This window comes from Schistocerca gregaria, chromosome 8 (genome assembly GCF_023897955.1).
Source record: "Schistocerca gregaria isolate iqSchGreg1 chromosome 8, iqSchGreg1.2, whole genome shotgun sequence".
NCBI classification, from domain to species: Eukaryota; Metazoa; Arthropoda; class Insecta; order Orthoptera; family Acrididae; genus Schistocerca; species Schistocerca gregaria.
Window position 1 is genome coordinate 55,769,475 of NC_064927.1, and position 27,783 is coordinate 55,797,257.

General features: G+C 42.9%; 1 protein-coding gene across 1 annotated transcript in view; it reads left to right on the forward strand.

The window, feature by feature from the left end:
- The window catches only part of LOC126284651 (PI-PLC X domain-containing protein 1-like), a 365,603-nt gene that overhangs the window by 316,400 nt on the left and 21,420 nt on the right, over positions 1–27,783 (forward strand). Inside the window, exons 6-8 of the mRNA XM_049983744.1 lie at positions 6,018–6,222; positions 12,906–13,191; positions 23,274–23,396. Of these exons, the coding sequence (XP_049839701.1) occupies positions 6,018–6,222; positions 12,906–13,191; positions 23,274–23,396 (614 nt within the window). The remainder of the gene's footprint in view (positions 1–6,017; positions 6,223–12,905; positions 13,192–23,273; positions 23,397–27,783) is intronic.

A 27,783-nucleotide genomic window follows, 5' to 3' on the forward strand; every position in this document is an offset into this window, starting at 1 on the left:
TTCTGTCAACGATGCTGCAGATGGTGAGCTCTGCCTTCATCTCGTAAGCAAGACCGGCAGCCTTCACCAAATCAGATAGCCGCTGGAATCCAGAGAGAATTTCCTCAGATCCAAAGCGACACACGTCATTAGTGCCGACATGTGCCACCACCTGCAGCTGGCTGCACCCTGTGCTCTTCATGGCATCCGGAAGGACCCTTTCCACATCAGGGATGACTCCTCCCGGAATGCACACGGAGTGCACACTGGATTTCTTCCCCTCCTTAGCCGCCGTATCCCTAAGGGGCCCCATTACGCGCCTAACATTGGAGCTCCCAACTACCAGTAAGCCCACCCTCTGCGATTGCCCAGATCTTGAAGGCTGAGAATGATCCTCTGAAACAGGGCAGGCAGCTGCATCTGGCTCAACCAGAGACAGTGCCTGAAACCGGTTTGTCAGACGCACCGGGGAGGCTTTCTGATCAGCCTCCGGGGACGCCTTTCGCTGCCTGCCACGCCTTGGAACGACCTCGCAATCAACCACAGGCGAGGGCTCAGCCCCACTGCGGGCAGCAACCGGGGCAACCACAGCGGCAGACCGATCTGGGGACAGACGGGACGAGGTTGACATCCCCGTGATACCCGAGTCCGGCTCCCCACAGTGGTGCCCATTGGCAACAGCCTCAAGCTGCGCGACCGAAGTCAGCGCCGATTGCAGCTGTGAGCGAAGGGATGCCAAGTCAGTCCTCATCCGAACACAGCAATCGCAGTCCCTGTCCATTCTACTCGATGTTTAACAACAGTTACCGAAACACGAGTCCGTGCCTAGATAACGCAAGCGGAACACGCAAAGAATGTATCAACTAACCTGTACAAATGCCTAACGACTGCGCTACAATCTGCTGAATTTACGATTACAGTAACTAAAACTCGAAATTGCACCTCCTATACGAAACTCACACGCAATTTAAATAAGAATCTACGAAGTAAACACTAAAGCGCGATGCTACAACTGTCAAATACTATAATACGCCCGAAATATATGAATTAAACAATGCAAGTACCCAAAAACACGCAAAGAAATTAATTAAACTATCTAACAAATAAGTAAGCTAGGGTTATACGACTTGCTGCTGCAGCTGCTTATCCAACGGCGGCAGGGAGCACACTGACTGGCCAACCGACACTGGCCGTTCACAACAAAAACAGAAGACAGACGACTACGCGAATTTGCACTATTCAGGTACTAAGGCGCGATGCTACAACCCTCAAATACTATAATACGCCCGAAATATATGAATTAAACAATGCAAGTACCAAAAAACATGCAAAGAAATTAATTAAACTATCTAACAAATAAGTAAGCTAGGGTTATACGACTTGCTGCTGCAGCTGCTTATCCAACGGCGGCAGGGAGCACACTGACTGGCCAACCGACACTGGCCGTTCACAACCAAAGAGAACTATGAGAAAAAGATAAATAATAAACGAAAGGATAACGTTCTACGAGTCGGATCGTGGACTCTCAGAAGCTTGAATCTAGAAACTAGAAAAACTGAAAAGGGAAATGCAAAGGCTCAATCTAGATATAATAGGGGTCAGTGAAGTGAAATGGAAAAAATACAAGGATTTCAGACCAGATGAGTATAATATCAACAGCAGCAGAAAACGGTATACACACTCTAATAGCAATCCGGCGATGCTGTGAGGCCCATACTTGCGTAAACACACTTCCTGAACAAAACCAGTTGGATATACTGAATTCTGAAGCCAAGTAGTATGAGGTGGACCAGGAGAAAAATCTGGGAGGTTGTGGAACCATCATGGCGGCCATTTTGGAACACTCTTAGATGCAACTTGTAACTTCCAATAGAAACAGTGTCATGTGATATATCAACCACACAGAGAATTGCATGACAGTAACCCAATTGTGCCTTTCTTTGCGCTCGAATGATGTCGCATTTTATACAGAACAACGCAAATGCTGGTGATAAGACATAAAGGCTAAACGATGTGCTCTCCATGTTGCTCAGAAAGCTGCAACGTTGATCTTAGGTACTTGACCCATTCTTCACGGACTTTCACCAACGCGTATACAGGAAGGGAGCCCAAGCATAAACAGTCCCTCCCTAAGGCGTGCGAATTTCTGATCTTCACCACATACACAACGACCTACGAGTGTCTCAACAGATATAAATGTTTTTTTTTTCGTCATCAATCTTCTGACTGGCTTGATGCGGCCCGCCATGAATTCCTCTCCTGTGCCAACCTTGTGCTAACCTATTCATCTCACTTGCAATCTACGTCCTCAGATATTTGTTGGATGTATTCCACTCACTGCCTTCCTCTACAGTTTTTGCCCTCTACACCTCCCTCTAGTACCATGGAAGTCATTCCCTCATGTCTTAACAGATGTCCTCTCATCCTGTCCCTTCTCCTCATCAGTGTTTTCCACATATTCCTTTCCTCTTTGATTCTGCGCTGAACCTCCTCATTCTTTAACTTATCAGTCCACCTAATTTTCAACATTCGTTTGTAACACCACATCTCAAATGCTTTGATTCTCCTCTGTTCCGGTTTTCCCACAGTCCATGTTTCACTAACGTACAGTGCTGTACTCTAGACGTATATTCTCAGAAATTTCTTCCTCAAATTAAGGCCGATATTTGATATTAGTAGACTTCTCTTGGCCAGAAATGCCCTTTCTGCCATTGCTAGTCTGCTTTTCATGTCCTCCTTGCTCCGTCAGTCATTGGTCATTTTACTGAGTAGGTAGCAGAATACCTTAACTTCATCTACTTCGTGACCATCAATCCTGATGTGAAGTTTCTCGCTGTTCTCATTTCTGCTACTTCTCATTACCTTCGTCTTCCTTCGATTTACTCTCAAACCATACTCTGTTACTCATTAGACTGTTCATTCAGCATGTAATTCTTCACTTTCACTCAGTACAGCAATGTCATCAGCGAATCGTATCATTGATATCCTTTCACCTTCAATTTTAATTCCGCATTCCATAGCTTACCCCTACTTTTTTCAGAATTTCGAACATCTTGCACCATTTTACGTTGTCGAACGCTTTTTCCAGGTCCACAGGTCCTATGAACGTGTCTTGATTTTTCTTTAGCCTTGCTTCCATTATTAGCCGTAACGTCAGAATTGCCTCTCTCGTGCCTTTACTTTTCCTAAAGCCAAACTAATCGTCACCTAGCGCATTCTCAATTTTCTTTTCCATTCTTCTGTATATTATTCTTGTAAGCAGCTTCGATGCATGAGCTGTTAAGCTGATTGTGTGATAATTCTCGCACTTGTCAGCTCTTGCCGTCTTCGGAATTGGGTGGATGATGCTTTTCCGAATGTCAGATGATATGTCGCCAGACTCATATATTCTACACACCAACGTTAATAGTCGTTTTGTTGCCACTTACCCCAGTGTTTTTAGAAATTTTATTCCTTCTGCCTTGCTTCATCTTAAGTCCTTACAAATTATGATTATAATACTGGATCCTCTATCTCTTCTAAATCGAGTCCTGTTTCTTCTTCTATCACATCAGACAAATCTTCCTCCTCATAGAGGCTTTCAATTATTCTGTCCACCTATCCGCTCTCTCCTCTGCATTTTACACAGGAATTGCCGTTGCACTCTTAATGTTAGCACTCTAGCTCTTAATTCCACCTAAAAATGTTTTGACCTTCCTAAGTGCTGAATCAGTCCTTTCGATAATCACTTCTTTTTGGATTCCTTTACATTTTTCATGCAGCCCTTTCATCTTAGCTTCCCTGCGCTTCCTGTTTATGTCATTCTCAGCCACTTTGTTTCTGTATTCCTGAATTTCCCAGAACATCTTTGTACTTCCTTGTTTCATCGATCTAGTGAAGTTTTCTTCGCAGTTACCGTCTTTATACCTTTTTCTTTCCAACTTCTGTGATTGCTCTTTTTAGAGATGTCCATTCCTCTTCAAGTGTACTGCCTACTGAGCTATTCCTTATTGCTGTGTCTATAGCTTTAGAGAACTTCAAGCGTATCTCGTCATTGCTTAATACTTCTGTATCTCACTTCTTGGAGTACTGGTTCTTCCTGACTTATCTCTTAATCTTCGCGCTTCTCTTCATCACTACTACATTGTGATCTGATTTTATATCTGCTGCTTGGCACGCCTTAGAATCCAGTACCTGATTTTGGAATCTCTGTCTGACCATGTTGTAATCTTACTGAAATCTTCCCATGTCAATCGGCCTTGTCCAAGTATACCTACTCCTCTTGTGATTCTTGAATTCAGTATTCGCTATTACTAGCTGATATTTATACTCTCTCATCACTTGTCCCAAGTCCATGTTCCCCTGTAACGTTTTCTCCTATTCCTTCCCATACAACTGCATTCCAGTCCCCCATGAATATTAGATTTTCATCTCCCTTTATGTATTGTATTACCCTTTCAATATCCTCATATACTTTACCTCTTATCTTCAGCGTCGACATGCATACCTAAACTGTCGTTATCGGTGTTGGTTTGTTGTCGATTCTGATAATAACAACCCTATCACTGAACTGTACACTGTAGCGCACTCTGTACCCTACATTCCTATTCATAACGAATCCTACCCCCTATTTCTTTACTTACAATCGAAGGGTTATTGTCATCTTCAAGACTCTAAAAATTTATCTTATAAAATGTGTTCATTTTGAGTTGGACCTGGCGTCATGTAGGTAAAATGTAGCGCCTTATCTACATGACAAGACAATTTGGCGGGAGGTGCAACTCACGATGAACACTTTTTATAGCATAAATTTTTGAAGGCCTGAGGACGAAAATAAAATCTGTCGAAACCGGTTGTTTGTAAATAAATAAATGTTTATGCGAACTTGCCTCTAGAAAGTTTTTACCAAGTAAAGCTGTTCGCTTCTTCTAATTTCTGAGCATGAGAAAATTCAGCCAAATTGTAGATTAGTTTGCGGTCGAAAGTTAGCAGCAGGTATTTTACTGTACTGGTGACATGTAAAGAAAGTTAAGTGAAAATTCGTAAGATGGCATTCGTGGGAGTTTCGTCTTAAAATCATTACTTGCGTTTTGGGAGGGTTAGTAATTTATCATCGAAGATTCCTATTGCCAACGAGAATGTTACGAGGAGCGTTCAGTAAATAATGCAACAGATTCTTTTCTGAAACCAGGTTGGTTTCATTCGGGATTCCAATACAGCATATTATCCTCCACCCCTTTGGGTACAACACCCTATTTTTCATCATAACCTCCGTTCAATGTAACGGCCATGTGCCACCTTATTGGGAGGGCCTGCATATCAACGCAGTACCACACTGCTGGTCGATATCGGAGACAATGTCTTGCTATATCAATAACGTATTCATCATCGATATACTACTTCAAGTGGAGGGCATCCTTCGTTGAGACGAACAAATGGGAATCGGAGTGTGCGTAAGCAGTGAGGAATCCAGCGGACACACACTGTTGAGTAACACAAATAACAGACGAGTGTGTCAGCGCTACCGACAGAGACGCCCAGTTGTGCAGAGAGTTGTTTGAGTTGACCCATCGATCACATCGAATGAGAGCGCGCGTGCGTCCACGTGCGGCCGGTCGGCACGCAGGACCTTGTCGAGGTGATGACAGACACCTCGCCCATCGACTCGCCGTGCTTTTGTTTACTGCCTGGCCTCTGCAGATTTCCCCTAAGCTCCTACGAATATCTGCGATACTCCGGTTTTCCGCCAGAAGTAACTCTATGACAGCTCACTGCTGGAAAATAAAATTACCTCCATTACGACGGCATTTTGAAAGCTATGTATAGCGTCGTCACGTATTGGAACTTCATAAAACAACGCGGGCTGAATCGGGAATAGTCTACGATTTCCCCTTAACAAATTTCGCCTTTTTGCGACCGAAAATTGGCGGAGAAAGAAAAATGTATTGCATTACTTATTGAACGCCTGTCGTCAAATGGGGGAAGAGCATTGGTAGTGTTTGACTTGAGCGACACAGAGGATGCGACGGAAACCCGACGAACGGCGACGTGTGCCGCAGGAGGAGTCCGTGCTGTGGCAGCTGGCGCTCGGCGCGCGCTACTTGGACCTGCGCGTCGCCTACTACCCGCTCACGGACGAGGTGTGGTGGCTGAACCACGGGCTGGTGCGCTTCCGGCCGCTGGCCGACGTGCTCCAGCAGGTGCTCACCTTCGTCCAGAACACCCAGGAGGTCGTCGTGCTCGACTTCCACGAGTTCCCCGTCGGTAAGCTACTCCTCTACTTCTCTCACACACATTTCGTCCACTCTGCCTGTATATGAACTCTGCGGCTCTTACGCAGTTAAGAACACAAGCCGGTTATAAATCTACAGGGGACTTTGCGAGATGGGAACAAATTGAACCAAACCATCCCTGAGAGGAAGAGTGGCCAGAAATACGCTCTAAGGCAAAAAAGCGACGGACCTCGAAGGAGGTATCCCAGTCGGTAGATGTGATGTACACGTACAGACAAAAGAAAAATTGAGTGATTTATACAAGAGCATGAGCTTCACAAATTGAGCAAGTCGATAATGTGTTGGCCCCCTTCTGGCAACTATGCGACCAGTTACTCGGCTTGATATTGACTGAGAGAGTTGTTGGATGTCCTCCTGAAGGACAGCGAGCCATATTCTCTCCAATTGGCGAGTTAGATCGTCAAAATCGCAAGCTGGTTGCTGGCCCCTGCTCATAGTGCTCCAAAAGTTCTCAATTGGGGAGCGATCCGGCTACCTTGCTGGCAGAGGTAGGGTCTGGCAAGTTCGGAGACAGGCAGCAGGAACTTTCGCCGAGTGCGGACGGACAATATCTTGCTGAAATGTAAGCCGATGATGGCTTGCCATAAAGGGCAACAAAACCGGGCGTAGAATATCGGCGACATAGTGCTATGGTGTACGGGAGCCACATATGACAAAAAAAGGCTCCTACTATGAAAAGAGCCGGCGCCCCAGACCATCCATCCTGGTTGTCGGACTGTATGGTGCGCGACAGTCAGGCTGATGACCCACCGCTGTCTGGGGCGTCTCCACACACGTCTTCGTTGGTCGTCGTTCAGTTGGAAGCAGGACTCGTCGCTATACACAATTCTACTCCAATCAATGAAATTCCAGGCCGAAGACGTGTCTTGAGACTCCTCAGCCAGCAGTGGGATACCGACGGCCTGACAAACGGGAGTGACTGCCTCAGGCGCCATTCGTATTCATAGCAGCACCTCTTGGTTGTCATCCGTGGTACCCTTGCAGCACAGTGGTACGTCGGCGACATTCTGCGCCCCGTTTTGTTGCCCTTCGTGGCAAGCCGTCCTAGTCTGACATTTCAGCAAGACAATGACCGCCCCCGCACGGCGATGGTTTCTACTTCTTGTCTTTGTGCTTTTAAAATACTGCCTTGGCCACCAAGGTCACCGGGTCTTCCCCCAACTGAGAACTTTTGGAGCATTATGAGCAGGGGCCAGCAACCAGCTCGGGAGTTTGACGACCTAACGCGCCGTCTGGACGGAATCTGACACGAGGTCCCTCAGTTAGACTTCTGGCAACTCTATCAGTCAATACCAAGGCAAATAACTACCTGCGTAAGGGCCAGAGGTGGACCGACACGTTATTGATTTCTGAAGTTCGTTTTCTTGAACAAATCATAAGATTTTTCTGAAATTGTAATCCTGTGTTTATTTGAACATGTCCCGTTCCATTCGGGCAATTCGTTAGTGCAGCGTTATTGTTGGATTTTTTTCCCATCGTCAGTTCGGGTGTGTATTATTCGCGATCGTCTTATGGGACCAGTCATGCCTCCACAACGTCTCACAGGCGAGACATATGAAAACCCCACGGGCGTGAATTTGTCTCTCCTGCCGTAATTAATGCCTTTCGTAGTGCGAAACGTAGATTGGCTATTCAAAGATAATCCTACCGCACACTGTCGTCTTAAGGTAAAGCTAAAAACACTGGTACGTACAGAATTTTCCCACTTGCTCCCAGTCATTGAAATCTACACTGTCAGGTATGTTTTATCCCCTCCTTGGAACGCGTTTTCGGCCACGATTTCTCAAACTGGGGAACAGTCAAGAATGAGGTGCCGCAAGTTTCGGTCTTGGGTCCTCTGCTGTTCTTAATATATATTATTGACTTGCCATTCTATATTCAAAAATATGCAAAGCTGGTACTTTTTGCCGATGATACAAGTATAGCTATCGCACCCAACAGACATGCATTAAATGGTGTCCCAGCCGGAGTGGCCGTGCGGTTCTAGGCGCTACAGTCTGGAGCCGAGCGACCGCTACGATCGCAGGTTCAAATCCTGCCTCGGGCATGGATGTGTATGATGTCCTTAGGTTAGTTAGGTTTAATTTGTTCTAAGTTCTAAGCGACTGATGACCTCAGAAGTTAAGTCGCATAGTGCTCAGAGCCATTTGAACCAATTAACTGGTGAAATTGTAAACGATGTTTTTCAGAAAATCATTAAGTGGTTCTCTGCAAATGGGCTCTCATTAAACTTTTACAAAACACAGTATATACAGTTCCACACAGTAAATGGAATGACACCGTTAATAAATATAGACTTCGCTCAGAAATCGGTAGCTAAGGCAGAATAGTCAGAATTTCTAGGTGTATGCATTGATGAGGGGTTGAACTGGAAAAAACACACTGAGGATCTGCTGAAACGTTTGAGTTCAGCTACTTATGCTATTAGGGTCATTGCAAATTTTGGCGATGTACATCGAGTAAATTAGCTTACCATGCTTACTTTCATTCTCTGCTTTCGTATGGCATCATGTTCTGGGGTAACTCATCATTGAGTAAAAGAGTGTTCATTGCACAAGAGCGTGTAATCAGAATAATTGCTGGGGCTCATCCAAAATCATCCTGCAGACACTTATTTAAAGAGCTAGAGATCTTCACTGTAGTCTCACAATATACATGGCTAAATCTAACTTCGGTTCAGAAGGGGGTAAATATGCTGCCACAAAAGTCTTTGGTCACTTACCTAATAGCATCAAAAGCCTGACAGTTAGCCATATAGCATTAAAAAGGAAATTAAAAGAATTTCCTAATGGCAACTCCTTCTACTCATTAGATGAATTTTTGGATATAGTAAATGGGTAATTTCCCCAACCTCCACAAAAAAATTAAAAATATTAAGTGTCATGTAATATTCTGTGTAATGTAATATCTTGTATAGACACCTTTTATTAACCTGACACGTTCCACACCATTACGAAGTGTCGTATTCATGACCTATGGAACAAGTATTAATCTAATGTAATCTAATCTGTCCACATTCGTTAGAAACTGTGTATAAGTCTTGTGGCAGCGTAATTAACGGATTGAAAATCGCCCAGACTTCATTCTCACAGTATTTCAGAATGAAAGCCCTTAGCAGCTTCTGACTATCTTTATACATAATTTCAAACCTTTTCGAATTTTTTTCTCGCTGACACAAGCCATGAGATAGTGTAAAGAAAGAAGTTTATGTTCGCTGTTCATGCAATAAAACTTCAGCATCAAGCATCAAGTTTTAATTTAGTGCTTCTTTAGTACCAACTCTACTAGCAACACATTTTGTAGACAGTATCCGTGTATACCACTGAATGTACCTGCAGAATTACGTAATTGTACGACACAGATCAGGAGATACGATTTCATAAACACTGAGCTGCACGAAAACCTTTAGTGTCTGCAGCCACAAGCTTAACGTCGTGTATTTAACACATTAACTCATTTGTAAAGTGAATAGACGTTTGAAGCTGTTTCATACAGACAAATTCGATTCTTTAAAGAAAGGGGAATGGGGGACGGAAGCTACTATTACTCTACAAAAGCTTTATTTGGTAGACGTGACCAATTGCGGGTTTTAGCACACGGACGTCTTCGCCAGCATCATTTCATCCGCTCCTGCACTGCTTATAAATATGTGCGTAGGTAGCGTCACATTGTGATGTTTGATAGCGTGCCACAGTTGGCGGCATATAAACTGAATGAGTCATACAAACTTACACTTGTTCTAGCAGACGTCGTTTCGTCCCGCTTTATTGCTTACGAATTTCAGAGAAGATGGACATATATATCACATAAATAACTGTGGCACATAAATGTTTATCCTCTCTGAAATGTATAAGGGTAAAACGGGATGAAACGCTCTTCACTAGAAAATGTGTAAGAGCATAAAATTCATTCATTTTAATCACACAGCGTGTAAAGTGGCCCAAACTACGCAATAGGAGCGCATGAAACGATGCTGACGAACAAAACTAGAAACCCACGTAAAGATGGGTTTTGACAGCCCAGAGTCGGTCATATCAATAAAATAAAACTATTTTAAGGTATTTGCTGCTAAGTTGAGTTCTCCGTTCAGCAGTCCTTAATTTCAGTTATTTTGCCTCTCTTTCCGTTTTGGCCCTCGCTACTTCATGTCAGTAACTCCGTTTCAGCATTCAATTGAAATAATATTCTTCCACTCAAATTTATTTCGGCTGCTATCTTCCGTCAGAGGCGATCCTCTTCCTATTTTCCTAATGAGATTCGAAAATTTTCCTACTAATGGCATCGTGTGACTTTACAAGTTGTATCCGAGTGACTCCTGGGTTAACGGTATGCTCGACCGGTACTTCAGCTTGGGACCTTTGCCTTTCGTGGGCAAGTGCTCTACCGACTGAGCTATCCAAGCACAAGTCACGGCCGCCCTCACAGCTTTACTTCTGTTACTACCTCACAGAGTACCTACCAAACTTCGGACAAGTTCTGCATACCTTGCGGGACTAGCACTCTTGGGATGAGAGATATGGCAGAGAAATGGCTTAGCCCCTACACTAGGGGATTGTTTACTGGATGAATCTTTCATTCTGCAGGTGAATGTAGACTGCTTCAAAACTTGCTGGTGGAAAACTTAAAAAGCAGGCATGAGGCAACAGCAGACGTAGAGCTTCGAGGATGTTCGTCGGTAACGTATATTCGCTAGCAGCTGTTGCAAAAAATGGTTGAAATGGCTCTGAGCACTATGGGACTTAACATCTTAGAACTACTTAAACCTAACCAACCTAAGGACATCACACACATCCATGCCCGAGGCAGGACTCGAACCTGCGACCGTAGCAGTCGCGTGGTTCCGGACTGAAGCGCCTAGAACCGCTCGGCCACCACGGACAGCTCAGCTGTTGCAACCCAGCTGTTCAATTTCTTTGATTTACATCTAAAGCCAGCTCAAACAAACGATCATCGCAACACAGAGGAAACTTTCTGCGAGAAATTAAAATAATTTTTTGCTATCTAAAAAAATTTAATTTTTGAGGATAAAAAATTTACGCGGGCATTGTAACCTATTTTTTTAATTCCTTGTACTGCCTGATAAAGTAACGTTTCAGGTTCCAGTCGCGGAATCTCCCTGAGAGTTACAAACCAACGCACACTACGCTGCAGAGTGAAAGACTCATTCTGCAATTTGCAAATTTGTTGTTATCATGCCAGTAGAAGGCTGTATTAGCGGAAATGTCATCCTCGTGTTGAAAAGCTCAGCGGTTCCTTTGGTAAAACGTGAGTTACAGCAAAACGATATCGCAACAAACAAAAGGACAACTTTAAATCGGACGTGCAAAACTAAATTTTCTGAATGAATTAATTACCAAAATGACGCTATTAGAGGCAGGTGGTCGCCTTTCTAGTGGTTCACAGTTATCAAATCTTGTATGTCTCCTGTCTTTCCTGATGACAGAAAGAGACTGTTTACTTTGTAAGGTTCAAAATTTCTTTTCGCACCCAAGAACACTAAATTGTTAGGAATGGTGTTACTTCCTTATTTTTGCGCGATAATTAAATTAAATTCCTGTGTGCATTATTTTCAGGTGCAAACTAATTGTAAGGAATTTCTACAGTCTGAATGGGAAGTACTGTTACAAACAACTACAACTTACCTGTTTCCCTGGTGGATTATCATTGTTGTAGCAGTTCATTATGCAATTCCTTCATTTCGACGTCTTTTCGCTTAGTTTCAAGCACATTATTTGCCTGGATTTTCGTGAATAATTAGAAGGACCCATTTGTTGATTCCACTAATTCCAAGACGCTTTTATTCACGTACTCCACAACACAATTTTCCAGCATTAGTTTGATAATGCCATTTGCCCTGCATTGTCTCTACACAAACTTCTACCAACTCCTGTAGTGTGTTATGAGCTATTTCAAACCTGCCATGCGTCGTTTGTAATTGCTCAGTTTATCTACACTGGACTGCAAGGACGTAGCCGAAGTTGGTGTCGAGGGTGTCCGGAGCGCAACCCCCCTCCCCTGGATTAACGTGAATAATTAAAGGCCCCTTTTGCTGATTTCCATTAATTCCAAGACGCTTTTTATTAACACACTCCACAACACAATTTTCCAGCATTAATTTGAAATTCCACCTAAAATCGAAATTTAAAGATATTTTGATTTTCTAGCAAGAGAAGGGAATCGGACACAAAATTACGAATTACTATGGCAGGAGAGGACGCTATGGCACTACGTACGTAAACTGTGTAAACTGTTGAGGATATTGTTATTTAAGGATAGGTTTTTTTTTCTTAATGTTATGGACCAAATATTGTACGTATGATTGCTCCCAAAAGCAAATTATGTACATAAAATTTTAGCCGGCCGCGGTGGTCTCGCGGTTCTAGGCGCGCAGTCCGGAACCGTGCGACTGCTACGATCGCAGGTTCGAATCCTGCCTCGGGCATGGATGTGTGTGATGTCCTTAGGTTAGTTAGGTTTAAGTAATTCTAAGTTCTAGGGGACTGATGACCACAGCAGTTGAGTCCCATAGTGCTCAGAGCTATTTGAACCATTTGAACATAAAATTTTAAATAAATACATTTGTTTTCAGAATAAATAAATCACGAGCCCTTTGAAGGTTCTCCCCGTTTAACGCACGTGTGTCGCGCATGGCAGGCTTCCGGCAGCAGGGCCGCCGGCTGGGAAGCGTGCACGACCAGCTGGTGGCGGAGCTGCGCGCGCAGCTGGGGGCCGTGGCGGCGCCGCCCACGGCCGGGGGCGGCGGCTGGGCGGCCACGCTGGACCAGCTGTGGGCCGGCGGCCGGCGCCTCGTCGTCTCCTACAACGACGCCACCACCGTGGCCGGCAACGCCGACTTCCTGTGGAGCGCCGTCTCGCAGAAGTGGGGCGACGTGCGCACGCTGGACGACCTCCACGACTACCTACAGGGCCTCTACCTCAGGTGCGCCACCTGCTCGTCGGGGTCGCTCACTGACGTCAGAGTGACGTGTACAAGTCCAGATGCACATTTCAAGTAAACCCGCCAGTTCAGAGCCCGACCAGTCGGTCGCCACAGCCCCCTGCACTGAAGGGAGTGTGAGATGGGGCAAACAGGTAGAGATCCGCCAGAAACCGACGCACCCAGACCACAGACGACACAGTTATACAATCGCCCACAAAAAGGCGAACGGGTCGGGGCAGGGCCGATGGGGAATGTGTACGGGGGTCTTAAGGCGAGGGTGACACTGACGCCACCTTCTCCTGTGTGTGAGCAGACTCACGGAAACCGCATCATATACGCAAAAGAAACAGCTATAAATTTGAGACAAGAAAAAATATACTGAGGTTCCTGCCTAACCACAGCCTCGGAAATCGCTATATATTCTGAAATAAACAGCCGACTATTTGTCAGAAGTGAGACATACAGTGAGGTGACGAAAGTCGTGAGATAGCGAAACGTACATATACAGATGGCAGTAATATCGTGTACTCGAGGTATAAAGAGGCAGTGCATCGGCGGAGCTGTAATTTGTACTCAGGTGATTCGTGTGAAAAAATTTCCGACGTGATTACGGCTGCACGACGGAAATTAACAGATTGGAAAGGCAGAAGGAGCTACACGAATGGGACGTCCCATTTTGGAAATCGTTAGGGAATTCGATATTCTGCATTTCACCGTGTCGAGAGTGTGCCGAGAATACCAAATTTCAGACATTACCTCTCACCACAAACAACACAGTGGCCTATGGTCTTACTTTACGACTGAGAGCAGAGGCATATCCATAAAGGTTCAAATGGTTCAAATGGCTCTGAGCACTATGGGACTTAACATCTTAGGTCATCAATCCCCTAGAACTTAGAACTACTTAAACCTAACTAACCTAAAGACATCACACACATCCATGCCCGAGGCAGGATTCGAACCTGCGACCGTAGCAGTCACGCGGGTCAGGACTGTAGCGCCCAGAACCGCACGGCCACCGCGGGCGGCTATCCGTAAAGGTTTCAGTGCTAAAAGACGAGCAGTTCTGCTTGAAATAAGCACAGAAATCAATGCGGGACCTGCGATGAACGTATCCCTTAGGACATTGCAGTGTAATTTGGCGTTAATGGGCTAAGGCAGCCTACGAAGCCGCGGACCCAAGTTGTCAACAAGGCGCTGTGCAAGCTGGTGGTGGCTCAATGTTACTGTTCATCGTGTTTACATGGACTGGACCGGCGCCTCTGATCAGACTGAACCGATCATTCACTGGAAATATGCTGATACTTTGAGACAAACTGCAGATATTCATGGACTTCATGTTCCCAAGCAAAGATGGAATTCTAATGGATGACAGTGCGCCATGTCACCCGACCACAATTGTTTGCAAACGGTTTGAAGAACAGTCTGTGCAACCTCAGCAAATGATTTCGCCACCAAAATCGCCCAATATGAACCCCGTCGAACATTTATGGGAGGTCAGTTTGTGCACAAAATCCTGCATTGGCAACACTTTCGCGTTTATGGACGGGTATGGAGGCAGCATGGCTTAATATTCTTATTGGGAGCTTCCGACGACCTGTTCAGTCCACGTCACATCGAGTTGCTGCACCACCCCCGAAAAGAAGGTCCTACACGATATCCCATGACTTTTGTCACCTCAGTGCATATACGTCACCGCTCAAAAGGGTTGCAAGACCCGCCACCGCTTAGGGCGGCAAGATTTTTCGAGTAGCAAAATCTTAATTTTTTAATATGGTTACGGAAGGACGAATTAAACAAGAGAATAACACATTTTACATAAATGAATAAGTGAGAAGTACAAATCATGCATAAAAACTAGTTCCTTACCAGAAATTATCTACGGAGTTGTGAAACAGGTGACAAATGAAACACCGGGTTTGCTCACCTTGGCTGCATCTTCCAAAATACCAAAAATTGTTCCTAGTGGCAATGTTGCCATCTCAGTTTCCACCATGTGCCTACGCAAAACTTGAAATGGTACTTCTGACAATCTGAGAGCCCTTAAAGATCAAAACAGTTTATAATAAATAGATAGATGTTACTACACAGCAACGTTAAACTCCTATACCGGTATCGCGGAGAGAAGCTTAATAATAAATAAACAACAAGCAAAATATGTACCCTAAACGTTTCGCTTCTGTTTCATCAACTGGTGGCCCGTACGTGATTATGATCTTGTTGACATTCACGTCAACAAGATGTAGGACCGGGTCCGATATTTGAAAATAAGATGTCATGGGTGAAGGACTTTGTGAAAAAGGTTAAGTATGACTGAAAACACAAGGAGCAGTGGTGGGGGGAGGCGCCTGAAATTTCCCCACTGGGCGACAAAATCCCCAGAGCCCGCCACGTGTCACACTGCTGCTCGTTTCACTCGCACCAATTTAAGCTCTACTCTGTAAGTTCCAGCCTAACACTACCCTCGGAAGCTGCAATATATTCGGAAAAAGCGACCAAGTGTTTGTGACAAACATGAGTACAAACGTTACTGCCACTTCCAGAATCTGTTCACTGGACTCGCATTTGGGAGGACGACGGTTCAATCCCGCGTCCGGCCATCCTGATTTAGATTTTCCGTGATTTCCCTAAATCGCTCCAGGCAAATGCTGGGATGGTTCCTTTCAAAGGGCACGGCCGACTTCCTTCCCTTATCCGATGAGACCGATGACCTCGCTGTTTGGTCTCTTCCCCCCAAAAACAACAACAACAACAACCCAGAATCTGTTACAAACGCGAAGATGAAAAAAAAGATACGGGGTAACTCATAAGTCCATCAGTATTTGAAAATTCAATACTTCACTGAATACGAGGGTGGTTTGATAAGTCTGCTGCATCTTTATAAAAGAAGGGTACATTTTTGTTGCGCCTTTGTTGTTGATTATTCCAAGGATTGTATACAGAATTTCAACAACATACAGCGTGTAGTTGATTGTTGACAGCCGTCTCAGATGATTAGTCCGTAGACCGTGATTCAAAACGGAGAAAATCGTGTTCCACGCTGATATTAAAGATTTTCACTTGAAGGATTGGATTGACACAAATCGAAACAGAATTGGATGAATTTCATGTAGACTCTGCACCATCACTGAAGACCATTTACTTTCTGATTAAATGTAGTTAAGCGCGGTCGGAGACGCACCGAGGACAAAGCGCGCTGTGGCCGTCCAGCGGAGGACAGCTCAAAGGAATCCACTCACAAAATCCGTGGTGTGGTAATTCAAGACCGCAGAACAAAAATTCGTGAGATTACTGAGACTGAGTGAGTGCATTATATCCTGCATGGAGAATTGGCTACGAAGAAACTGTGTGCTAGGTGGGTGCAGCAGTTGCTCACAGACTATCAGAAACGCATCCTACACAACATTTTAACACGATGTCTGGCATTGTTTAATCGCGATCCGCAAGACTTTTTGCGCCGATGTATGATTGTCGATGAAACCTGGATCCATCATTACACTTCACAGTCAATGGTGTTATTTATAACAAATGCTCAGCATGTCGGACATCATTCATCAACAATACCTGTAGTCGAGGGAAAATGTTGTGAACAGCACTATACAGGACGTCAGTATCGTGAGAAAGTGCCGTCGGATGACGTATTTTAGCATCCCTAATGAGTAGGATGGTCGCGGTAGACTTGTGACTTCACATAACCCCACAGCCAGTAATCACACGGAGTGAGCTCTGGTGAGCTGAGAGGCCAAGAATCACGAGGTGGCGGCTCAGCACGCGAGATGTGGACAAGGTATCTTTAACACGTGGAGCTGTATTTGTGGAGCGCCATCCTGCATTTGAGTCGAACCTTCCAGCAGCTGCTTATGAACCAGGTTACGGATGATGCGATTATGTAACCCGTCACGATTCTCTTGCAGAGTCACTGACGTACTTCTGTCCAACGTCTTCTGTTCGCCGGTTACTGCACTCGTTTTTCGTTTCAATAGAATCCCAAGTCATTTCAGGCATGTGTCTCAAGATTTACTTCTCTGCCCACATTATTCCGTCTATTAGTGCATTTTGAAATCATAGCGGACTTTTGGATCACCCTGTTTCTACACAGTGAAAATTATTTAAACTGACAAATTCTGGCAGCTTTCACGGGGCACCAAAACAAACATTTTCCTCTAATGTCCTAATTACCTGCGATTATATGTAAGGCGGTAGAGGGCGTAACAACTAGCAGCTCTCTTGCATGGAGACGAATCTGACAAATGTAAGACGCGTCCTTCATGAACAACTGTTAATCCATTTGAGTTACAGCGTGTGCACAACCTGGATCTAGATAATTATCCACAGAACTCAATTTGCGCAGTGGCCTCTGGAACAGAGTCAAATTCCTCCTACTTTTCCGTCTTGCGTGCTGTTTACAGATGGAGCAACGTTCGGGCGCGGTGAGGTCTTCGACTTGCACAACTCGCGTGTTTTGAGTGAGGTTAATCTACACGCGGCATTTACTAGCGCTCATGAGTTGCGGTTTCACGTGAATTTGTAGGTAGATGTTGGTGACTGTTTAATTGGGCCATCTATCTAGGTCATTAAATGACAGGCACTGCTAGAGCTCCATTGCCAAGACACTGCCAGAGGTGCCGCATGGCTACAAGACGGGCGCTGGCACATTTCAGTCGTCCTGTACGTCGATTCGTGGACCGATGAATTCCAGAAAAGCTGATTGACGGTGGTGGTCCTTGTACCGTACCCTGCTCGATTGACCTCTCTGGACTTTTTCGTGTGACGAGAGACGTGCAGCTTGTTTACAAAACCCTTGTTGAATCAGAAGGGGATCTGGTGGCCCAGATAGTATCAACAGAAGTAAGAATTAAGGACACTTAAGCAGTTTTCGACCATGTTAGACAGGACGTGACCGACCACTGTAATCTCTGCTCACGAGTCAATGGAGTCATTTTTAACCACTAGTGCAATTGTGTTCAGTTAATATTGTTTTCTCTTGGTAATAAAGAATTGAAACTTGTTAATTACTTTTGGTCTTCACAGAAAAACACACTACAAAAATGTGTTTTCATTGTCCAAGCAACCTCCTAGAGATCGTTAATTTAATTTATTTTCATGCAGAGAAAACGGTCCTCTATTGGTTTAAAAAATCCTCACAGGAAAATATGGCAGTAGACAAAAGTATTAATTTCAGTGTCTCGTGGAACCTCCCACAGTTTGACAATTTAAATAATTTTCGCTGTGTATAAAGGATGGTACAAAATGAATCCAGCAAATTCCGAGGAGTTGTAGAGGATGTCTCGAGGAACACGTTAAGAGTAGAACCTGTGTCTGGGAGCGTCAGGCAATGACGCCGTAGAATGTCAACTTTATAGGCTGCGGCGCCTGCCACTAGGCCACCCCCGTGGCAGAAAACGCGACCTCGTATGCCAGTGGACTGCAGTCGGAACGTCTCGCAACAGACGTTGTGCTGCTTGTTATTGAATGATCGGGACTGATTGCTACAATCACCAGTGGAGATAATGGAGCTAGCTGCTGTGTAGACATATCTTCTCTCCTATGAATACAATGCTTTGTTACCTCATTGGATGGGGGTCTTGGGAATGGCTTTCCATTGGTAGTTTGTTTTCCTCATGGACACTCTAAAATTTCCAATGTTTTTCGGTACACACAACATAACATAAAGATACTGTCAGAATTGAAATTACAGGTTTTAATGTCTACCTAAGCAGCAGTCATCGCCGAGTACTCCACTTCAATTTATGGCCATCAGCTGTGTTGGAAAATTCGCTGTTTTTATTTAATTTAAAAGGAAGTAAATATGAATTCAAAGAAAAGAGGAGGCTACATAAGAGTATTCCATATGGCAAACAACAGGAAACATTTGTCTAGGAGTGAAAATTACTATTTATTCTATTGTTACAGAAATTAAATAAAACTGGAGGAGGCATCGCAGCACACCTCACACCCGCATACTGCTGACTGGCAGATTGACTCAAAGATATCAGGCGTGCCCAAACATCTACACACGTGGCGTGTATTCTTGCGTCTAAGCCCATCGTTGAGTCCACTGGGGTTTCATACACAACATTCTTCAGATGACCACACAAGAAAAAGTCTAACGGGTCGAGATCAGACGACAGACAAGGTCACATCAGCCAATTCAGTGATCTCCAAACACCTGTCCGACATGGGTTCAGGCACTGAACTGAGATGTGTGGGTGCCCCATTATGCTGGCACAACATACATCGACAGGATGCAAGTGGCACCTCTTCCAGTAACTCCAGCAGCACTTCTCGAGCAAACATTACATAGCTATCCCCTGCGAGTCGAGAAGGAAGTGTGTAGGAGCCAATCAAATAATTGTGTACCATGCTAGCCCATAAATTTATTGTGAACCTTTTTTTATGACCTTGTTCGTGAGTGGTGGGGAGGGGGCCACTCTTCTGCTCAAATGTGAGGATTATGAGTATTGAAGAAACCCTCATGGCTGAAGGACTCCTCATCAAAAAATGGTCCAAATGGTTCTGAACCTTATGGGAATTAACATCTGAGGTCATCAGTCCCCGAGAACGTAGAACTACTTAAACCTAACTAACCTAAGGACATCACACACATCCATGCTGGAGACAGGATTCGAAGCTGCGACCGTAGCGGTCGCGCAGTTCCTGACTGACTCCTCATCCGTAAACAATATAGCCACATGGCACAATGCTGAAAAAACCGCTGCCCAAACTATATACATGGGGCAAAATCACGGGCTCTCAGCATTTATGCCTTCTTTTTATGGAATGGATCCCCTCCCTTCCTCATGCATCACTCTCCAAACTGCTATGTGACTGCTTTGCAACATGTGTGCCACAGAATCAATGAGCATCAAATCTCTGCAACATGTCCTCTTTAAATCAAAGTGTGCATATGCTTCACGAATGGCCTGCTCTGTTTTCATGTCTTTTGAAATCCGTTTCATGTAGATAATGATGAATAGTCTTGAAAGTAGAACAATCTGGTTGACACATATTTGGATATCTTTACCCATAGGCGCATAAAGCTGCGTACTCATTTCCTCTCGCTTCACCATAAACGAAATGCATACACAGTGCTAAGATCAAGTGAAGTTCTCCACGATGTGGCACAACTGCAAAAGACAAGCTGCGGAGGAGCATTGTGTTTCTACTGCATACATTCATCTTTCCTCTGTGCTACCACCGCTGTTAGCACTATCTGGATTGTTGTAACAGACGTGAATGTGTTTGCACCATCTAACATCCACATTGCTGTCTCGTCTACTGTGAGACGTTCTGCCTGTTGTCCGTCAGCATACGAAGTCACGTTTGCCAAAAGGCTGACCTAGCAGCAGGAGTTGGCGTCTGTAACTTCGACACTCCATAGCGTGATTGGATGACATTTCCAGACACTGGCTCCTACCCTCAATTTGTTCCTCAAGACACCCTCTACAATCCCTCAAAGTTTGTTGGAAGAGTTCTGTTGCTCCTTGTACATTAGGATATATAAGGAAGGATATCACTTCCTTCAACACTGTATCTCGATGTCTGTAGCCAAATGGGTACACTGAACAAATGTAACTCTCAACATTATTATCATTTATCATAGGATTTCACGGAGGCTTTTATCCCTGATGTGCCATTAACTGACATTTAATGTTAAGGAATCATAACATGTTAACGTGTTTGTGACGAATCTTTAATGCGCCATTGCCTCGAGATGGCATACTGCCATAACACGCTAGTTACAATGCAAAGGCAATGAAATACAATGAAATCAGTGTGGCATCTCCAAAGCTGTCTTCTACCATGGTTGCATCAAGTGCCACACCATTTTAATGCCACTATCCAGTCATCTGAGCATGTCACTAATGTGACCCTACCTGTATGCCCACACTATACTATTGCAGAGCACAGCAAGATCATCCTCTATCCTCTACCTTCCCCCATACAACCCCCTTCCTGCAATATTTTTCCTACACAGCATAGGCATCCGTGAAGGGATGCAAGTGCTCACTCTCCTGGAATCTGGAATACAGACTTTTACATCATTTCAAGATTTCCATGCACTTCGATTTTACCAAACAGCAGATTTAGCATAGCCATTTCTTTGGTGTGGGTTCACACTTGACACATTGTTGCAATAAAGGCTAATTCATCATAAGAGAATTTCTGATGATTTCTGTTGTTTCTCCACTTGAAGAGTATCAGTGGTGTTTCACAACTCTTCCACATGACTGATTTAATCGTATGATGATGTTGTTTCAGAGCTGGTTTCAGGTCATTAAAACAATAAAGGAGGCATTAATAATACAAAAAGATTTACTTTACATTTACTAAATAAGTCCATGCATATAATAAAAATGGAAATATGTATGTGTTTGTGTTTGTAATACGCGTGTTCCACATCTCCTCCTAAACCACTGGACCGATTTCAAGCAAACTTGGTACAAATATACTTTACTGTTAGGCAACAATCAGTGCAGGGTTAAGAAACACTTACATATCAAAGTGGTATGGATGACAAAGAAGTGCAGCCTGTGACACACGAATTCCCGGACTTTACTAATACAGTGTTTGAGAAAGAGTGCATTTAGCGACTTGCAATAAAATTTACATATTTTTTAAACTTTTGCGAGATTTTTTCCTCACTGATAAATCATAGAAAATGACGACTGGAAAAATATTTATCAGTTACTACTTTTCCACAGTTTATGTGGTAAGATTACCGCATTAGGCATTATGTTACAATTTATTATTTCTTTACTACTAACTTCATTCTTGACACATTTTACAGACAGTATGCGGACATACTTCTGAACATAAGTGTAAACTGATATCATTGTAGCAAACTGATATCATTGTATGACATATAGTTCAGGAGATATAACATCGTAAACTGAGATTTGTTCAAATGTACCACACCAAGCATGACGTTTAAATTTATTACTTCATTGCTACCCACTCCATTTGCCACACATTTTGTAGACGGTATCCACATATGCCACTGAATGGACCTACAAAATTACGTCATTGTGTGATACATAGTTCAGGAGATATGACATCATAAACATTAAGTTCCATGCCAGATGCTGGGGGGTACAGGTGTGGCAGCACAGCTATAAATACCTTGGGAATGCTGGGTTTCTCCACTAGTATGCTCACATTTTAGGTATCAAAACTTTACCTTCACAAACCTGTTGAGTGGATAACTGCAAATCATTCAAGGTCAATAAATTTAGTGCAGCTCTTGTCAAATTTAGTACCTGAAGCAAATTCACTGAATCAGTTGTACTGTATATCAAAACTGACAGTATTTTAATATTGCTCCATCTTGGACAAATTTATGCAGATGTGCATGCTAGACAGATTTAGCAGATTTTGTATATACACAAGGAAAAACTTCATAAAGATCTTAAATTGTGTGTAAAGTTTGATGGAAGTCACTAAGTGCTTTCATTCTCAAATACTTAATGAACGAAATTTGGGTATTTGTGCACAGTGAGTTATGCTGCATGAAGACATCTACACAGTTTCTAACTGTAATATAGCCTTATTGTGTTAAATCTCTAACATGATATTATGCCTCTTAATGAGTAGATTAGGGCATAATTTTTAATTCAGTCAGTAATTAATTGAAATATTAAAAAATCATTTTATTTATTTATTTTTGTCCAAGGACCATGAACTGTGAAACAGGCTAACCATTTAATAATATAGATACTGCCAAAAAATCTATATTTGGTACATTTGTTTTAATTTTGAAATAATATTAATTGGCTAATATTCTGCTTCAATGCATGCCCATTTGTACCACTGATTTATCGTTGAACTAAAATCAGAATACAGTAAAAATACATTATTAACTTTTAGAAATGTTATATCATTACACAACAGCAAATTAAACTTCTGAACTCTAGAAAAATCAATCTTTCTATTACAAAATACGAATGTATCGAGCACTTCACTAAGTTCCAGTCTCCGGTCAAAAGTGTCAGCCACAGTAGTTCAAGCGTGGCAGTTATCTTTATTATTGTGAGCAGTTGTAGAGTAAGTGTTGACTACATGCCGTACTGATCTTCCTGCAGCCCACCCACTGGGCCCTGGGCGGCAATGGCCGAGCTGACGCCCAACACCATGGATGTCCTGCTCGACCGCCTCGGTGGACTCCGCAAGATGGCTGACCTCGTTAATAAAAATGTCACTGCCTGGTAAGCAGTCTGCATACTGTCCTACTTTCCTCCTCATACCATTATTTTATCCTACATTATTATCAGTATGCCACACATCATTGGGAAACAGAAAAATGGGAAGCAATTACTGCAAAGCCAGAGATAATATTTCCCCATAAACCAGAAATTCTATAATTTTTATATTAAGGCATAATCCCTACTTAGAATTGACATATAATTCAAATATAATAAAAAAACATATCTGATACAACTTCTGAGCTGCACGGTCACATTTATTATTAGCAGTGCACAGTCTCTCAATAAATGTGACATCACCAAGATGTTATTTGGGGTCTGTTTCACAGAGTAGAAACCTAAGAGATATTGAAACAGGTACGACACAAACTCTACTGTTAAACATACCAGTCTGAGGCTCTGGCTATGATTCACACACTCGATAAATGTATGCCGTAGGCCACAGAAAGATTGAGTGTAAACAGATGTGTCAGAGAGCCTATTGGCTGCTAGAGTGTGCACAAAATAGCTTGGCTTCTGCTTGTGTAGTTTGCACAGTAAAGGAGTGAACAATGCTAGTAGTGTGACCTCTGCACAATAGGGGAAGTACATCTCAGCAGCATAAGCTACTCACAATTAGAACTTTTAAGCTGCAGAAGCAAGTCTCAAGTCCGCAAACAGTCATACTATAAGTTGGCTAATGTGACCAATAACATCTGACAGGTCAGTTGTCTCTTATTAGAAAATCAGTACATCGACAACTGAGACAACCTCTTCTAATAGATGGAGCACACAGCTCAGGAGCCAATAGTAAATCAAGACATGCACCGCTTCAGAAGAATGCAGTGGACATGCTCTGTGCTGAGAAAGAGAATTCTTTTCTGTGCAGGTCCCAAGTTAATTTGCATGAGTCCCTCCAGAACTCCACACTGCTGACTACCTCATGAATGAGAACCAAAACCAGTGAAGTTCTGGAACCATTAATCTGCCCTTACAAAGCTTGCACAATTTGATTGTTGAGTGAGTGTGGGGCTAGGCACATGCATTGTTGATGTAGAATACATTTCGATGTTTCCCTTATTTTTAAACAAGTATAATTAATGTTTTGGCGACTTTTGCATCTGAAATGTCTGTTGATTAAACTTTACTTTGTTCTGTCACACTATTGACATTCTGTTAGTTAAATACATTCTTATTTCTTACATTTTTGTAACTTTCATACCAACATTGCCTGTGGTGAACCCCTTCAAAATGTCATTCATCTCATGCTACAATAGCTCATATTACAATGCAGCTGGATATGCAAGCACTTGATAATTCAATCTTGGTGCATAATATTTTTAACAACTAGTTTTAGTTGTCTGGGACAGTCATCAAAATATTTTATGTGGAGACGAAATTGTCAACCAATGAACTATCAATTACATCAGGATATTTCCTGTTATTATATTATGGAAAGGAAAGTTGTACTCTACACATAGCGGAGATGCTGAGTCGCAGATAGGCACAATAAAAATACTGTGAAAAATAAAGCTTTTGGTCATTAAGGTCTTCATCAAAAATAGGTCACACACACACACACACACACACACACACACACACACACACACACACACACACACATGACTGCAGTCTCAGGCAACTGAAACCACACAGCTAGCAGCAGCACCGATGTATGATGGGTGAGGGTAAGGAGGAGGCTGGGGATGGGGAGGGTGGCAGACAGTGAAGTGCAGCAGGTCAGATGGTGGACAGGGGAGAGATGGGAGGGGGGGGTTGTTAAGTATCAGAAAAGCAGAGAAATAAAAAAACTGTGTGTGGTGGTGATATGATGGCTGTGTGGCTGTGTAATGCTGGAATGGGAACAGGGAAGAGGCTGGGTGGGTGAGGACAGTGATTAACAAAGGTTGAGGCCAGGAGGGTTACGGGAATGTAGGATATATTGCAGGGAAAGTTGTCACCTGCACAGTTCAGAAAAGCTTGTGTTGGTGGGGAGGATCCGTATGGTACAGACTGTGAAGCGGTCACTGAAATGAAGGATGTCATGTTTGGCAGTGTGTTCAGCAACAGGGTGGTCCACTTGTTTCTTGGCCACAGTTTGTCAGTGACCATTCATGCAGACAGACAGCTTGTTGGGTGTCATGCCTACATAGTATGCTGCACAGTGGTTGCAGCTTAGCTTGTAGACCACACAACTGGTTTCACAGGTAGCCTGCTTTTTATGGGATAGGTGATGTTAGTGAGCGGACTGGAGTAGGTGGTGGAGGATGTATGGGACAGGTCTTATACCTAGGCCTATTATAGGAGTATCAGCCACGGGGTAAGGAGTTGGGAGCAGGGCTTGTGTAAGGATTGATGAGTACATTGTGGGGGTTCGTTGGATGGCGGTGGAAAGGATAGCAGTCAGGGCATTTGTCATTTCAGGGCACAACTAGAGGAAGATATTACAGTAAGACTTGCAGGAAGTGGACTTGCAGATCATGAGCCACTACTCCTTACACTCTGTAAGAGGCAGCCAGTTAAAATGGAAGAACCTAAAGTAGTAATGGTACCAGGACGAAAGGCAGAATAAATAAGTATGTTTGTTGATAGATTAGGAAGTACAGATTGGGACTTTATATATAATTGTCAATCTAGAAAAAGGGAAGCTGAAATTAACTTTGCTAACTTTTTAAAAAGTACACAAATTTATGGTATTTTTGTTCAACAGTAAAAAAAAATAGATATCAAAGTGAAATGAAAAAGAAAAAGTCTGAACTAGTTTACATAAGAGCTAGCAGACATTATAGGAAACATGTATTTGCTGTACCAGATAAGCAAGCCGCCAACTAAGGAGCAAAACAGAGCATGAACATTCATAGGTCATATATGTTATGCAAAAAATACTACAAAACTAAAGTTCTTCTGGCAAAAAAGCAAGCAGTGGAAAACTATATAGAAAGGGCTCCCAATAATGCAAGGCAGCATGGCAAACAATAAAACAAGACAATACACCAAAATGTACAGAAACAGCTCTGCTTGAACCTTAGGAATTAAATCAATACTTTTTAAACTCAGTTAAAGAAATAAGTAACAGTATTAAATCAACAAATTCATCTGCAATGGACCTTGTTGGAACACCACTGCCTGTTAACCTGGCATTTCAGTTGAGTTTGTCACACCTGCTGATGTTATAAAAGCTGTATCCAAATTTTCAGGTTCTAAAAGTATGGACTGTTATTGGTTATCAAATAACATAATTAAAAAGACAATACATTCAATTGCCAAACTATTAGCTTTTATTTTTAATAAATTTGTAGAACTTGGAGTTTTTCCAGATGCACTTAAGGTATCAAGAGTTGTCCCAGTTTTTAAAAAAGGGGACAGACATCTTCCCCAAAGCTAAAGACCAGTCTCCATTGTTCCAATATTCTCAAAGATATTTGAGGCACTGATACACACACAAATAAGCAGCTTCTTTGAAAAACACAATATCCTATGTAGCAATCAGTTTGGTTTTTGCAAAGGGAAAATCAAAACAGTGGCCATCTTGGAAATCATTGACCAAACCTTAACAGCTTTTGAAAACAATAACATGGTGTCACTGGTATTATGTGACCTAAGCAAAGCTTTCAATTGCATTCCTGTTGATGTACTACTGGAGCAACTAGAGTTTTATAGGGTGACAGGGAGCACTTTAGCAGTGATAAATTCTTATTTAAGTAACCAAAAACAATTTGTTTCAGTCAGAAATGTAAATTCTTGCGTAATGGAAATCAGCACAAGTGTAACACAAGGGTCTATCCTTGGACCCTTCTTCTTCATTGTAACTGTTAACGATTTACCTAAAAACATAGCCCACCCTATTGTGTGTTATGTTGACAATACAACTCTACTTACCACACATTAGAATATTTCAGATCTGAATAAACTAACCAAAGGAACACTTGAAAAGACCCTGGACTGGTTTGCAGCCAATAAGCTCCTGTGAAATTTTGATAAAGCCCAACAACTTTTAATGGGAACATCAAATGAAGTAGGCAATAAGTTAGTAAAACTCTTGGATATTCACATTGACTCTAAACTCTAGTGGGAGGAACATGTCAATTACGTATGTATATCTCGGGTGGCATACCTTATCTTGAAAGTAAGGGCAGTAGTGAGCTTAGTCACATATTTCATATGGTCTGGTTATATGGGGGGTACTCCCATCACATCAAGAACATCTTGAAATTACAAAAAAAAGTGTTACTCATAATATGTAAAAGAGGTCGTAGGGAGCACTGCCGTCCTCTTTTTTCCAGACTCAGAATACTCACAATTATAAATCTATGCATCTATGTGTCTGTACTCTATATTAAAAATAATATTTCAGAAGTTATTGCCGGAGGGAAAATACATGAACACGAGGGCTAAGGGTAATTTAGATATA